Here is a 13,313-nt window from a genome sequence, read left to right on the forward strand (position 1 = left end):
AAATGCCTTTAACTATTTTAAAGCCCAACTAACTCTTGGCACAAAAAAACTTTTATTTAAATACATTTCTCAATATGTACAAAGGACATGAATCCACCTTGTGCGCAGGTATCAAGGGAGGGAATGCCTTAATGGGGGTTGGATTGGGGGGGGGGGGGGGTGCAGACAGCAATAAAAGCAAGTTGTCTGGTATAGTAGGGAAGGATTAGAACCTGTCAGGATTATATTGCGGTCTGTGTCCCCACTGGGGAGATTCACCTCACTTCCTGTCCTGGTGAGAAGTGTTCAACAAATCAGGAAGAGTAGAAAGAGAAAGCGAAGGCACATATTGACCACCCTATGGGAGGAATGTGGGGTCCATTCTATGACAGTTCGTCTTTTCCAAGGGCTATGGATTGCATGAGACAGACTGATAGTAAACTATAAGGCCGACCTTTACAGCCCTTTGGAAAAAATTGCTTTACATTTTTATTTTTTTATAAATCTTTCTTGGGGGGGGGGGGGTAAGCAAATTTTGTCTAAATACAAGAGTCATACATGTTCTTCCTTGATGTGCTCTGTGTATTTCTTCCAGATCTGTGCTGTAATCCAGTGGGAGACTTCCTGTAATAAAGACTGGTCCCTGCTGTTCTCTCTCCTTGTACAGGGTGGACTGGTCTCATCTCCACCCCTCCTGTATTTCTGCAGACAGCTTGTTGTGGGTGGAGCCTACTGGGCCCCTCCCACAGCTCTGCTCAGGTTATGTACAGAACTTTAATGGGGGTCACAGCTACTTTTACAAGGTAATATCTAAGTTTGCAAAGGCATTTGGAGCACACAAAGCGGATGTTTATATTTTGTGGCTATGGAGGAATATATTTCAACAAAAAGTTCAGCTTTAAGATCTGAAGAACACATTTTTAAATCAAATTGCCTTTTTTTTTTTAATTAAAGTTTACTTCTCATCCACACTTAATAACAGAATAACACCAGTCACCTTGTCGACTTTAGGAAGTACAGCAACAACGTGACTGGCCAGGACCTCCCCAGCGCTCCGAAACACCCAGCGGCACAAAGCATCCCCCTTGTTGGCTCCTGGAATGAAATAAGTCAGAGATACATGTTCAGTAGCACTGCTTACTATGAATTCTGCTTTGCTGCAAAGGGAACCTGTCATTGAAAACAAAAATCACACTGCACAGGGCGCATGACAACAATGACAAATAACTATGATAGATAGAAAAAAACTATGTTAACTATGAATAAAGCCTGCTGTGAGTGCCATCATATCACAGTCCAGGTACAGATTACATGGTCTGTGGATCAGGGCTGGATCTAGCCTTCCAATGTGGGGGTGCAGTAAAAAAATGTCAGGGTGGCAGAGGACAGCGCTGGCAGGACAGAGGACAGGGGTCCCCGCTGGTAGGGCAGAGGACAGGGGGCACTCCTGGCAGGGCAGAGGACAGGGGTCCCAGCTGGCAGGGCAGAGGACAGGGGTCCCAGCTGGCAGGGCAGAGGACAGGGGTCCCAGCTGGCAGGGCAGAGGACAGGGGTCCCAGCTGGCAGGGCAGAGGACAGGGGTCCCAGCTGGCAGGGCAGAGGACAGGGGTCCCAGCTGGCAGGACAGAGAACAGGGGTCCCAGCTGGCAGGGCAGAGGACAGACACACAGCTCCTTCCCCCATCTCTGCACTGCACACAGCCTGGGCACAGGCAGTATAGCTCCTCTGTACACGACGCATAACTGAGATCTGTATAGTGTCAAAGAACAGTATAATGTCAAACTAGGGTGGTAAATTATCAAATTAGGGTGGTATTGTGTCAATTTAGGGCAGCATAGTGGCAGGTCAGAGTTGGGTCTGGATGGGGAGGGGCTCAGCCCACCCCAGCCCCCCCCCCCCCCCCCCTAGATCCAGCCATGCTGTGGATGCCAGGTGCATTGTGGGTGGTTGACTTTGGCAGAGATTGCAGAGTCTATGGTTTTCAATTACAAAAACCTTATCAGTTCAGTGGGAAGCAGAGTCTATATAATGAGTAAATATGGTTACTGTCCGTTCTGTTTCTTTTGTAATTTAACCCCCTCCCGCCTAAGGGTAAAACAAATCTTAATGCCTAAGCACAATTTTGCAACTTTGACCTGTGTTTGCAAAACCGTATATATCAATCATCACAACTACTTTGTGCATCCAGGTGGATCATACCTTGTTTTTTGTTTTTTTTTTCAGGACAAATTGGACTTTCATTTGGTGGTAAATGGTAATGGATATCTCCTGATTTTTTTTTTTTCTACCAAAGGAATAACTGGCCAAAAATAGTAAACAAAAAAAAACTGTTTTTCAAATTTAGCTGTATATTTTTTGCTACTACCATAACCTACCACCAAAGAACAACCCAAACAAATTTCTCCTGCTCCTGACGATCGCAGCGATACCACATTTGTGTCAGTTGTTGTTTGTATCCGTAGTACAGCCCAGAAAAAATTGTGTGCAATTTGCTTCTTTTTATTTTAATCCTGCCACTAAGTGACACTGATACCAATTAAATAAACAAAAACGAAAACCCCCCCCCAAAAAAAAAAAAAAAAAAAAATCAACCTAGACACTTGACCCTGACCCAAACACTAACCCTGGCACAGATCTAGATCAAACCTTGATCTAGGTATTTTTATTTATTTTTTTTTACTCTGACAGATGGAAATACAATGTATCTCTCCTCCATGCAGAGAAAGAAAACAAGCGGGGGCTGGCTTCACAGTGACTGATCACTGTGATAGCAAATCAGAAGCTATCACAGTGATCTGGTGACCCGGAATCAGGAGTTCTGGGTCCCGATTGTTAGAAATGGAATATGTATATGTGAAATATTTTTGCAAATATGTTGTTCTTTTTGTACTGGAAAAGCAAATAAAAGTTTAAATTAAAAAAAAAATTAAAAAATAACAGGACCCAGGGCTCTCAGTGACACCCTGGTCTTTATGTTGGGAGTGCGCTGCTCCCAGCGAAAAGACAGGCACGCAAATTAGCAGCCCCACAGTAAAAAGCCCAGTTCTTTGAGGCTGCTAATTTGCATGCAGTCGGCATCAAGGGGTTAAAGCGTACATAAATCCAAGAACAAAAAATGTAACACATTGCTTACTAGTCGTCATATGTGGTGTCTGCATTAGTTTTTTTTTTTTTTTTTTTAACCTGATGATCTTTCCAGTAACACACTTTCTGTCGTAGGATGACAACTCTTACCATACGATCTCTGGTTGATCAGTGTTGTCACCTTAGGACAGGACTACAGAACATGTCCCCCTCTCCTCCATAACAGAGGTAGACAGACATAGCTGGGGTCAATGCTTACTGATGAGAGTGCAGCACAGCCAGAGAGCCCAGGAAGTTATCAGCGCACAGGATTTCTGGCAGGACCAACAGATATTTGTGTGCACTTATTGAACGGCTAAAACTAGAGGCTATCAAATATAAAAGCGAGCAAATAGGAGACGTTCATTCGTTAGGGTTCAAGTACACTTTCATCGTGAAAATGACGAGCAATACCTTCTGCCAACTTCACGCAGAATCCGGCTATCTTGGACTTCTCAAAGGTGCGGTAGAGGTGGGTGAGAATACCAAGCCGATTAGACACCTGCAATTGGAGAGAAGATCAATAAATTGTAGGGAGAGGCCCAGGATGTGTTCTAGCCCCCTGGATATGTATGGGTGCCCGTTATACTGCGCCTGTTCTAAAGTGACATATCCATAAAAGGTGAAGTCTGGTGGGGCTGCTTCACGTTCTTCTGCCTGGAGAGGATGCTTCCAATAAACCAGTGGTCTCCAAACTGCGACCTGGGGGCCAGATGTGGCCCTGTGCCTGCCTTTATCTGGTTCTTGGGGCATTACTCCATCAATGATGTAGCACCAATTCCCCTACTGACACCATCAATGAGGCAGTATTCTTCTCGTTGATCGACAATGGAGAGATTTTCCTCCCATAAAAGTGTTGGACACAAGTGTACTTTATTGTTTTTTTGCACTATAGCTTTGTTGTGGTTTATTGATACTCACAATTTCATATATTATGTCAAGAGATGATGAACACAAAGATTTTTGATGTATAAATTTATGACATGAAACACTTTGTTCTATTGCACTTTATGATTGATATTTGTTTATCCTATGATATACAGTACATGTAGCACTTTTTAAAGAGACAGCGCACCATTTTTTGATTTGGAGGGGGTGCTTGCCTGGAGTGTTCCCTCTGAGGACCTGAGCTGGAGGCCCTAAGAACTTTAGCTGCTATGTGGTAGTGTATATGTGGAAGGAGCTTGGCTAAAAGGTCTGTCTAGAAGGAGCATCCATAAGGAATCTTTTGGCTGAGCACCACAGAGGATATGGGTAGAAGCTACTGCTGGACAACATAAGATTTTGCAAAAAGAATTATTTTGGGTCTTACATTAGCTGGGAGCCTCTGCTGGAGACCCAGGAACTTTAGCTGCTATGTGGTAGTGTATATCTGGAAGTAGCTGGGCTAAAGAAGGTTTGTCTAGAAGGAGCATCACTAACAAATCTTCTGGCTAAAGAGCATCATAGAGGAGCTGGGTAGAAGCTACTGCTGGACATCATATGACTTTGCAAACAGAATTCTTTTGGGTTTTGCATCAGCTGGAGGCCCAAGAACTTTAGCTGCCCTGTGGTAGTGTATATCTGGAAGTAGCTGGGCTAAAGGAGGTCTGCCTAGAAAGTACATCAGTAAGAAATCTTCTGGTTAAAGAGCATCATAAAGGAGCTGGGTAGAAGCAACCACTGGACATCATAAGACTTTGCAAAAATAATTCTTTTGGGTCTTGCATCAGCTGGAAGCCTCTGCTGGAGGCCCAAGAACTTTAGCTGCTATGTGGTAGTGTATATCTGGAAGGAGTTTGGCTAAAAAAAGTTCTGTCTAGAAGGAGCATCCATAAGGAATCTTCTGGCTGAGCACCACAGAGATATGTATGGGTGCCCGTTATAAGCTACTGCTGGACAACATAAGACTTTGTAAAAAGAATTCTTTTTTGCCTTGTATCAGCCGGGAGCCTTTGCTGGAGATCCAGGAAATTTATCTTCCCTGTGGTAGTGTATATCTGGAAGAAGCTGGGCTAAAGGAAGTCTGCCTAGAAAGAACATCAGTAAGAATTCTTCTGGTTAAAGATCATAAAGGACCTGTGTAGAAGCAACCACTGGACATCATAAGACTTTGCAAAAATAATTCTTTTGGGTCTTGCCTCTGCTGGAGACCCAGGAACTTTAGCTGCCATGTGGTAGTGTATATCTGGAAGTAGCTGGGCTAAAGAAGGTTTGTCTAGAAGGAGCATCACTAAGAAATCTTCTGGCTAACTAGCATCATAGAGGAGCTGGGTAGAAGCTACTGCTGGACATCATAAGACTTTGCAAACAGAATTCTTTTGGGTTTTGCATCAGCTGGAGGCTCAAGAACTTTAGCTGCCTTGTGGTAGTGTATATCTGGAAGTAGCTGGGCTAAAGGAAATCTGCCTAGAAAGTACATCAGTAAGAAATCTTCTGGTTAAAGAGCATCATAGAGGAGCTGGGTAGAAGCTACTGGTGGACATCACAAGACTTTGTAAAATTAATAATTTTTGGCCTTGCCTCAGCCAGGATCATGTGCTGGAGGCCCAAGAACTTTAGCTGCCATGTGGTAGTGTATATCTGGAAGTAGCTGGGCTAAAAGGAGGCTTGCCTAGAAGGAACATCTGCTAGGAATCTTCTGGCTGGAGACTATCAGAGTAGTCAAGACCCCAACTCAGTGGTTGTCAACTTTTGAGCTATAGTGGGCCTCAACTATGGTCCCTGACATCACCAAAGAGCCGCACATAATGTTCAATATATGTAATGCTTGAAGGGGCTGCCAGACTACAGACCTAATAGAGGAAATGAGGGTTAGTGACTGTGCACATGCTACATTTTTGGCCTGGAGACATGCTGCAGGAGACAGTACAAAGCTAGGCGGAGATCAATGCTCTTACCCCAATCAGTGATCCCACTACAGACTGCTGGGGCCGGAGCACAGCACATCATATACCAAAGGGCCACATGCGGCCCTCGACCACAGGTTGGGCACCAGGGGCCTAACTAATTAGAGAGAGATCCACTGCAACTCAAAAAAGACTACGACTGCTCTTACAGGGTCACACTGTAGTTCTCTGGCTGCTGTCACAAGGCCAGCTATTAGCAAGACGTTGGTCTTAAAGGGCCTGCTTCTACTTTTAGGCAGCCCATAGATGAGTCAGCAGGTTGATCGAAAATAACCAACTTGATTCCCCCTTTCCCACACTAGAGGTGGATGGGGGAATCCTCCCGCTGAGCTATTGTATTCTGACAGTGGAGAGACTTTCCCCATCATCAGAATCCACTGATCAGCCCTGCAAGCTTTAGCCTGCAGCGCTGATCGAGCAGGGAAAATCGGAGAAGGCAGTTGTACAGAAGCTGATTGGTAGACCACAGTGCCCATACATGGATCGAAGTTCTGTTGATCCCTGTTAAAGTTCGATTCATCTGTGACTGGCTTTAGACAACCTGTATTCTTTTTGAGTATTCTGCACCTCTAACCCTCTCTTCTGGATCAGGGGTAAGCAAGTATATGTAGAAAGACTAAAGTGATCAGCACCCAACTTACTGTATTTTTCACTCCATAAGATGCACTTTTTTTCCTCCAATAAATGGGGGGAAATGTCAGTGCGTCTTATGGAGCGAATATGGAGCGGCCGGCCCTGTATTCCCCCCGTCGCCGCTGTGTTAGAATACCGGGCCGGCCGCTCGGCTCTTCTGTGCAGCAGAACCTGCTCCTCAGTCCTGCTTGTTCCTCGGTCCAGCTGTGTCCTCATCACCTCATCATCTTTAGTGTAGGCATCGGGCTGTGACAGCTTGTGGCTTCACAGCCAAGTGCCCACTGCGCATGTGCGAAAACTTCTGCGCTTTGTGAATGGGTGTGAATGGCCCCGTAGTCTTCTGGGACCTGTCACGTGTCCCAGAAGACAATGGGGAGAGGCGATCGCAGTGGTCCCAAAGGTCCACAGTCTCTGGTCACCTCCTGTGCCGTGTCCGCAGTCTCTGGTCACCTCCTGTACCGTGTCCGCAGTCTCTGGTCACCTCCTGTACCGTGTCCGCAGTCTCTGGTCACCTCCTGTACCGTGTCCGCAGTCTCTGGTCACCTCCTGTACCGTGTCCGCAGTCTCTGGTCACCTCCTGTACCGTGTCCGCAGTCTCTGGTCACCTCCTGTACCGTGTCCGCAGTCTCTGGTCACCTCCTGTACCGTGTCCGCAGTCTCTGGTCACCTCCTGTACCGTGTCCGCAGTCTCTGGTCACCTCCTGTACCGTGTCCGCAGTCTCTGGTCACCTCCTGTACCGTGTCCGCAGTCTCTGGTCACCTCCTGTACCGTGTCCGCAGTCTCTGGTCACCTCCTGTACCGTGTCCGCAGTCTCTGGTCACCTCCTGTACCGTGTCCGCAGTCTCTGGTCATCTCCTGTACCGTGTCCGCAGTCTCTGGTCATCTCCTGTACCGTGTCCGCAGTCTCTGGTCATCTCCTGTACCGTGTCCGCAGTCTCTGGTCATCTCCTGTACCGTGTCCGCAGTCTCTGGTCATCTCCTGTACCCTGTCCGCAGTCTCTGGTCATCTCCTGTACTCTGTCCGCAGTCTCTGGTCATCTCCTGTACTCTGTCCGCAGTCTCTGGTCATCTCCTGTACCGTGTCCGCAGTCTCTGGTCATCTCCTGTAGTACATCTGCAGTCTCTGGTCATCTCCTGTAGTACATCTGCAGTCTCTGGTCATCTCCTGTAGTACATCTGCAGTCTCTGGTCATCTCCTGTAGTACATCTGCAGTCTCTGGTCATCTCCTGTAGTACATCTGCAGTCTCTGGTCATCTTCTGTAGTACATCTGCAGTCTCTGGTCATCTCCTGTAGTACATCTGCAGTCTCTGGTCATCTCCTGTAGTACATCTGCAGTCTCTGGTCATCTCCTGTAGTACATCTGCAGTCTCTGGTCATCTCCTGTAGTACATCTGCAGTCTCTGGTCATCTCCTGTAGTACATCTGCAGTCTCTGGTCATCTCCTGTAGTACATCTGCAGTCTCTGGTCATCTCCTGTAGTACATCTGCAGTCTCTGGTCATCTTCTGTAGTACATCTGCAGTCTCTGGTCATCTCCTGTAGTACATCTGCAGTCTCTGGTCATCTCCTGTAGTACATCTGCAGTCTCTGGTCATCTTCTGTAGTACATCTGCAGTCTCTGGTCATCTCCTGTAGTACATCTGCAGTCTCTGGTCATCTCCTGTAGTACATTTGCAGTCTCTGGTCATCTCCTGTACTATGTCTGCAGTCCATTGGTTCAGAATATTTTTTTTCTTGTTTTCCTTCTCTAAAACCTAGGTCTAGGTCTAAAACCAATTCTTATGGTCAGGTGCGTCTTATGGAGTGAAAAATACGGTACTTCCCTCCCATCACCATATACTAAGAAACAGACCCCCGAGTTGGAAATGTTAGGGTGCCCCACTTAGGCCTCATGCACATGGACACTTACTAGCTCCCGTAGGCTGAGGTGTAAAATCCCAACACTTTTGGGTGCCCAGGGAGCAGCTGTACACAGCCATGCTTGGGTGAATGCCGATGGCTTCTGCATCAGTGTTTACCAGCACAGGCGCATATAGTGCCTATCCCCAAATGTGAAGCGACCAGGGAGAAGCACCGTAAGCACATGCATCGCGGACACCCTGGTAGGGATACATGGAGGCACTTCTCACATCCATAACATATGTAAAGAACAACCTCTAAAAGGGAGAAAGAGTAATTGGGATCTGCCATTTTTTCCCTCGATGGGCCTGTGTTCAGCAAAGACCATGCGATTGCTTTAAATACCCACTGGATGGAACATTCACATACAGGCCTGCCACGCAGAACTTGGCATTACCCAGAAGCCATTTCTTTTAGGGTGGCCATACACATTAAAATCTGGTTGTACAATTTCTGTGTAATCTTTCTGAAATTTCCCCTAACCATGTGGGAGGAAGGCAAACCCAAACAATCCATTCCCTTTGCTCTCCATCGGGCAGGCTCTTAAGCTGGCCAAAGACTGAGCTAATGTTGGTTGGTTCCTTAAGAACTGACAGAAATTCACTCAGTAGGTGGCCCTGTCAGCGGTCTCCCATCCGACATTCCTCAATTCAAAAACTGAAAGGAGTCGAGTGGAAAATTTTCAGCAGCTTTTTGGATGCGGCTGACTATGTCAGCTGTCAAAACACAAAGCCCTGATGGGAGATTTTCCATCCACGCTGTGTAGGGTGGATGGAGGAATCTGTTAGATTTTTGTACTCCATAGGCTGAACAATCTATGTGTATTCCCAACTTTACACTACATAGTTGTTGGTAGATCTAAATGGGATTGTACAATCATATTGTATAGTGTATGGTAAGCTATTAGAAAAAAATGCTACCTGGAAATATGTAAACATGGCTTCCTGCACGTAACTGATGTCGCAAGGTGGTACCACCAGGTTGTCAATGGCGTCAAACACAGTTTTCATCGCTCGGTGGGATATCCAGTATGCTGCAAGAAGACAACACGGGGGCTAAGAATATGCATACATCATACATACTAGGGGGGGTAAAACTGGGGGAATCATTGGTGGAGACGGATCTGGGAGTTCTGGTAGATCACAAGCTTAATAATGGCAGCAATGCCAAGCTGCAGTTTCTAAAGCGAGCAAAATACTCTCTTGTATTAGGAGAGGTATAGACTCCAGAGAGAGATATCATTTCCCCCGGTACAGATCATTAGTAAGACCTCATCTGGAATATGCAGTTCAGTTTTGGGCACCAATTCATATAAAGAACATTGGGGAACTAGAGAAAGTACAGAGAAGGGCAACCAAACTGATAAGAGGCATGGAGGAGATCAGCTATGAGGAAAGATTAGAGAAACTGAATTTATTCTCTATTGAGAAGAAAAGATTAAGGGGGGATATGATCTCCATGTATAATACATAAGGGGGGATATGATCTCCATGTATAATACATAAGGGGGATATGATCTCCATGTATAATACATAAGGGGGGATATGATCTCCATGTAGAATACATAAGGGGGGATATGATCTCCATGTATAATACATAAGGGGGGGATATGATCTCCATGTATAATACATAAGGGGGATATGATCTCCATGTATAATACATAAGGGGGGATATGATCTCCATGTATAATACATAAGGGGGGATATGATCTCCATGTATAATACATAAGGGGGGATATGATCTCCATGTATAATACATAAGGGGGGGATATGATCTCCATGTATAATACATAAGGGGGGGGGATATGATCTCCATGTATAATACATAAGGGGGGGGGATATGATCTCCATGTATAATACATAAGGGGGGGGGATATGATCTCCATGTATAATACATAAGGGGGGATATGATCTCCATGTATAATACATAAGGGGGGGATATGATCTCCATGTATAATACATAAGGGGGGATATGATCTCCATGTATAATACATAAGGGGGGATATGATCTCCATGTATAATACATAAGGGGGGGGGATATGATCTCCATGTATAATACATAAGGGGGGATATGATCTCCATGTATAATACATAAGGGGGGGGGGATATGATCTCCATGTATAATACATAAGGGGGGATATGATCACCATGTATAATACATAAGGGGGGATATGATCTCCATGTATAATACATAAGGGGGGATATGATCTCCATGTATAATACATAAGGGGGATATGATCTCCATGTGTAACACATAAGGGGGGATATGATCTCCATGTATAATACATAAGGGGGGGATATGATCTCCATGTATAATACATAAGTAGTTCATATAATGAACTCAGTGTAGAGATATTCACCCTGAGGTCATCACAGAGGACAAGGGGGCACTCTTTACATCTGAAGCAAATGTAATCTCCAAAACACGGAAAGGTTTCTTCACAGTAAGAGCTGTGAAAATGTGGAATAGACTTCCTCAGGAGTTGGTTGTGGCCAGCTCAGTGGTTTTCTTTAAAAAAGTCCTGGATTCTTTCTTGGATACACAGAATATAACTGGATACTAACATTTATAGGTAAAGTTGATCCAGGGAATATCCGATTGCCTCTCGGGGGATCAGGAAGGAACTTTTTTCCCAGCAGGAGCAAATAGGATCATGCTTTGCTGGGGTATTTTTTTTGCCTTCCTCTGGATCAACTGTGGGTGTAGGATTATAACTTTTTTCTTTTCATTTTTTTTTTTGGTTGAACTGGATGGACTTTTGTCTTTTTTCAGCCAGACTAACTATGTAACTATTAGCAGCAGTGTAGTAATGCAAGTTAAATAATTGCCAAGAACAATGTGAATAAACCTAAATGCAATAAAGGGTTGGCATTAGCAGGTATGAGGTAGGGTAATATGGCATATCAGTAGAGAGCTAAATGTAGTATTTACCTACTGTAAATGCCATAGCTGCCAAGTGACTTAGACCTGCAGGGCAATCTTGCTATTTGGCACACGCCCTGCTGGGTTCCAGTCCTGAAAGATCCAGATCACTCTGCCGAGTCTATTTCAGCACTGGAGCTGGGGAGTGATCTTCTGCAAGATGATGATGGGGGTTTGCATTCCAGTACCAACATCATTTGGCTATTCCACCAAATGACCACCATTGCTGAGGCATTTTTCCCCTTTCAACAAAGCTGTTCTAATTTGTCTGTTTTTAGCCCTCAACAAAGTTAATTATTTCCTCCCATTGACCTATATACATTAAATGGCCAAAAGGTTGTGGACAGCCGACTATTACACCTAACTAAATGCCCTAAAGTATGTGAGCCCCCTCCAAATGTGTGGGTTCAGGTGTTTCCACTGAAGTGTACTACAACATAAAAAGACACTTAGGACAATTATGCATATCCAACTTTGTGACAACATCTTGGGGAAGGTCTGTATTACGTTCCACCGTGATTATACACCTACACACAAAACAAACTCCATTAACACATGGTTTGAAAAGTTTGGTGTAGAGGAATTGGAGTGGCCTGCTCAGATCCCTGGCCTCAACCCTACTAAACACGTTAGGGATGAATAAGAATGAGCCAGGTCTTCTCAACCAACATCTCCATAAAGACATGGATTGAGGAGTTTGGTGTGGAGGAACTGGAGTGGCCTGCTCAGATCCCCAACCTCAACCCTACTAAAAAGGTTTGGGATGAATAAGAATGAGCCAGGTCTTCTCAACCAACATCTCCATAAATACATAGTTTGATGAGCGTGGTGTAGAGGAACTGGACTGGCCTGCTTAGATCCCTGACTTCAACCCTACTAAACAGGTTTGGGATGAATAAGAATGAGCCAGGTCTTCTCAACCAACATCTCCATAGATACATAGTTTGATGAGCGTGGTGTAGAGGAACTGGAGTAGCCTGCTTAGATCCCTGACTTCAACCCTACTAAACAGGTTTGGGATGAATAAGAATGAGTCAGGTCTTCTCAACCAACATCTCCATAAAGACATGGATTGAGGAGCGTGGTGTAGAGGAACTGGAGGGGCCTGCTTAGATCCCTGACCTCAACCCTACTAAACAGGTTTGGGATAAATAAGAATGAGCCAGGTCTTCTCAACCAACACTTCCATAAAGATATGGTTGGCGTGCACAGATCCCTGACCTTAACCCTACTAAACACGTTTGCGATTAAATGGAATGCCAGTTGTGAACCAGGTCTTCTCATCCAACATCAGTACATGACTTCACAAAGGATCTTGGGCTGAGATTCAGCACACATTCCTGCAGACACATTCCAAAATCTTATGGGAAGCCTTTCTAGAAAGGTGGAGTTTGTTCTAACTAGAATATATTTGGAGGTTATTATTGTCCATGGTTTGGGAATGCAATGGCCAATATGCTTAGAGATGTAATGGTCAGGTGTCCACAACCCTTTAGCTATATAATGTATCTAATTTACAGTACAGTAATGGAAATCTGATCTTTTACTGACAAAGAAGTACTTACCTGATCCTTCGTCTCCCATTAGGTGCCCCCATCCACCACAGCCAGTTACAGTGCCATCAGGATTCACCAGTTTGCAGTTGGAACCAGTCCCAGAGATCAGGACCACTCCACCTGTTGAAATGCAAGAAGGGGGATTCAGCAAGAATGTCTTAGCCCTTTCACTGCCAGAGCCATTTTTACATTTTTAAAAACATTTAAAAAAATCATTTTAGGCCTGAACATTACACAAACCCCCCAAAATTATATATTTTCTGAAAGCAGACACCCTAGAGAATAAAATACTGGTAGTCCCAATTTTGTAT

At 44.9% G+C, this 13,313-nt stretch overlaps 1 protein-coding gene across 1 annotated transcript in view; it reads right to left on the reverse strand.

Annotated features, from left to right (window-relative positions):
- The window catches only part of NAGK (N-acetylglucosamine kinase), a 38,526-nt gene that overhangs the window by 6,052 nt on the left and 19,161 nt on the right, over positions 1–13,313 (reverse strand). Inside the window, exons 5-8 of the mRNA XM_089691164.1 lie at positions 13,012–13,122; positions 9,445–9,557; positions 3,517–3,604; positions 977–1,074 (exon numbers count right to left, since the gene is read on the reverse strand). Of these exons, the coding sequence (XP_089547290.1) occupies positions 977–1,074; positions 3,517–3,604; positions 9,445–9,557; positions 13,012–13,122 (410 nt within the window). The remainder of the gene's footprint in view (positions 1–976; positions 1,075–3,516; positions 3,605–9,444; positions 9,558–13,011; positions 13,123–13,313) is intronic.

The sequence above is a fragment of the Staurois parvus genome, unplaced genomic scaffold, assembly GCF_062004578.1.
Source record: "Staurois parvus isolate SC_StPar_1 unplaced genomic scaffold, SC_StPar_1.0 ptg000552l, whole genome shotgun sequence".
In the NCBI taxonomy this organism is placed as follows: domain Eukaryota; kingdom Metazoa; phylum Chordata; class Amphibia; order Anura; family Ranidae; genus Staurois; species Staurois parvus.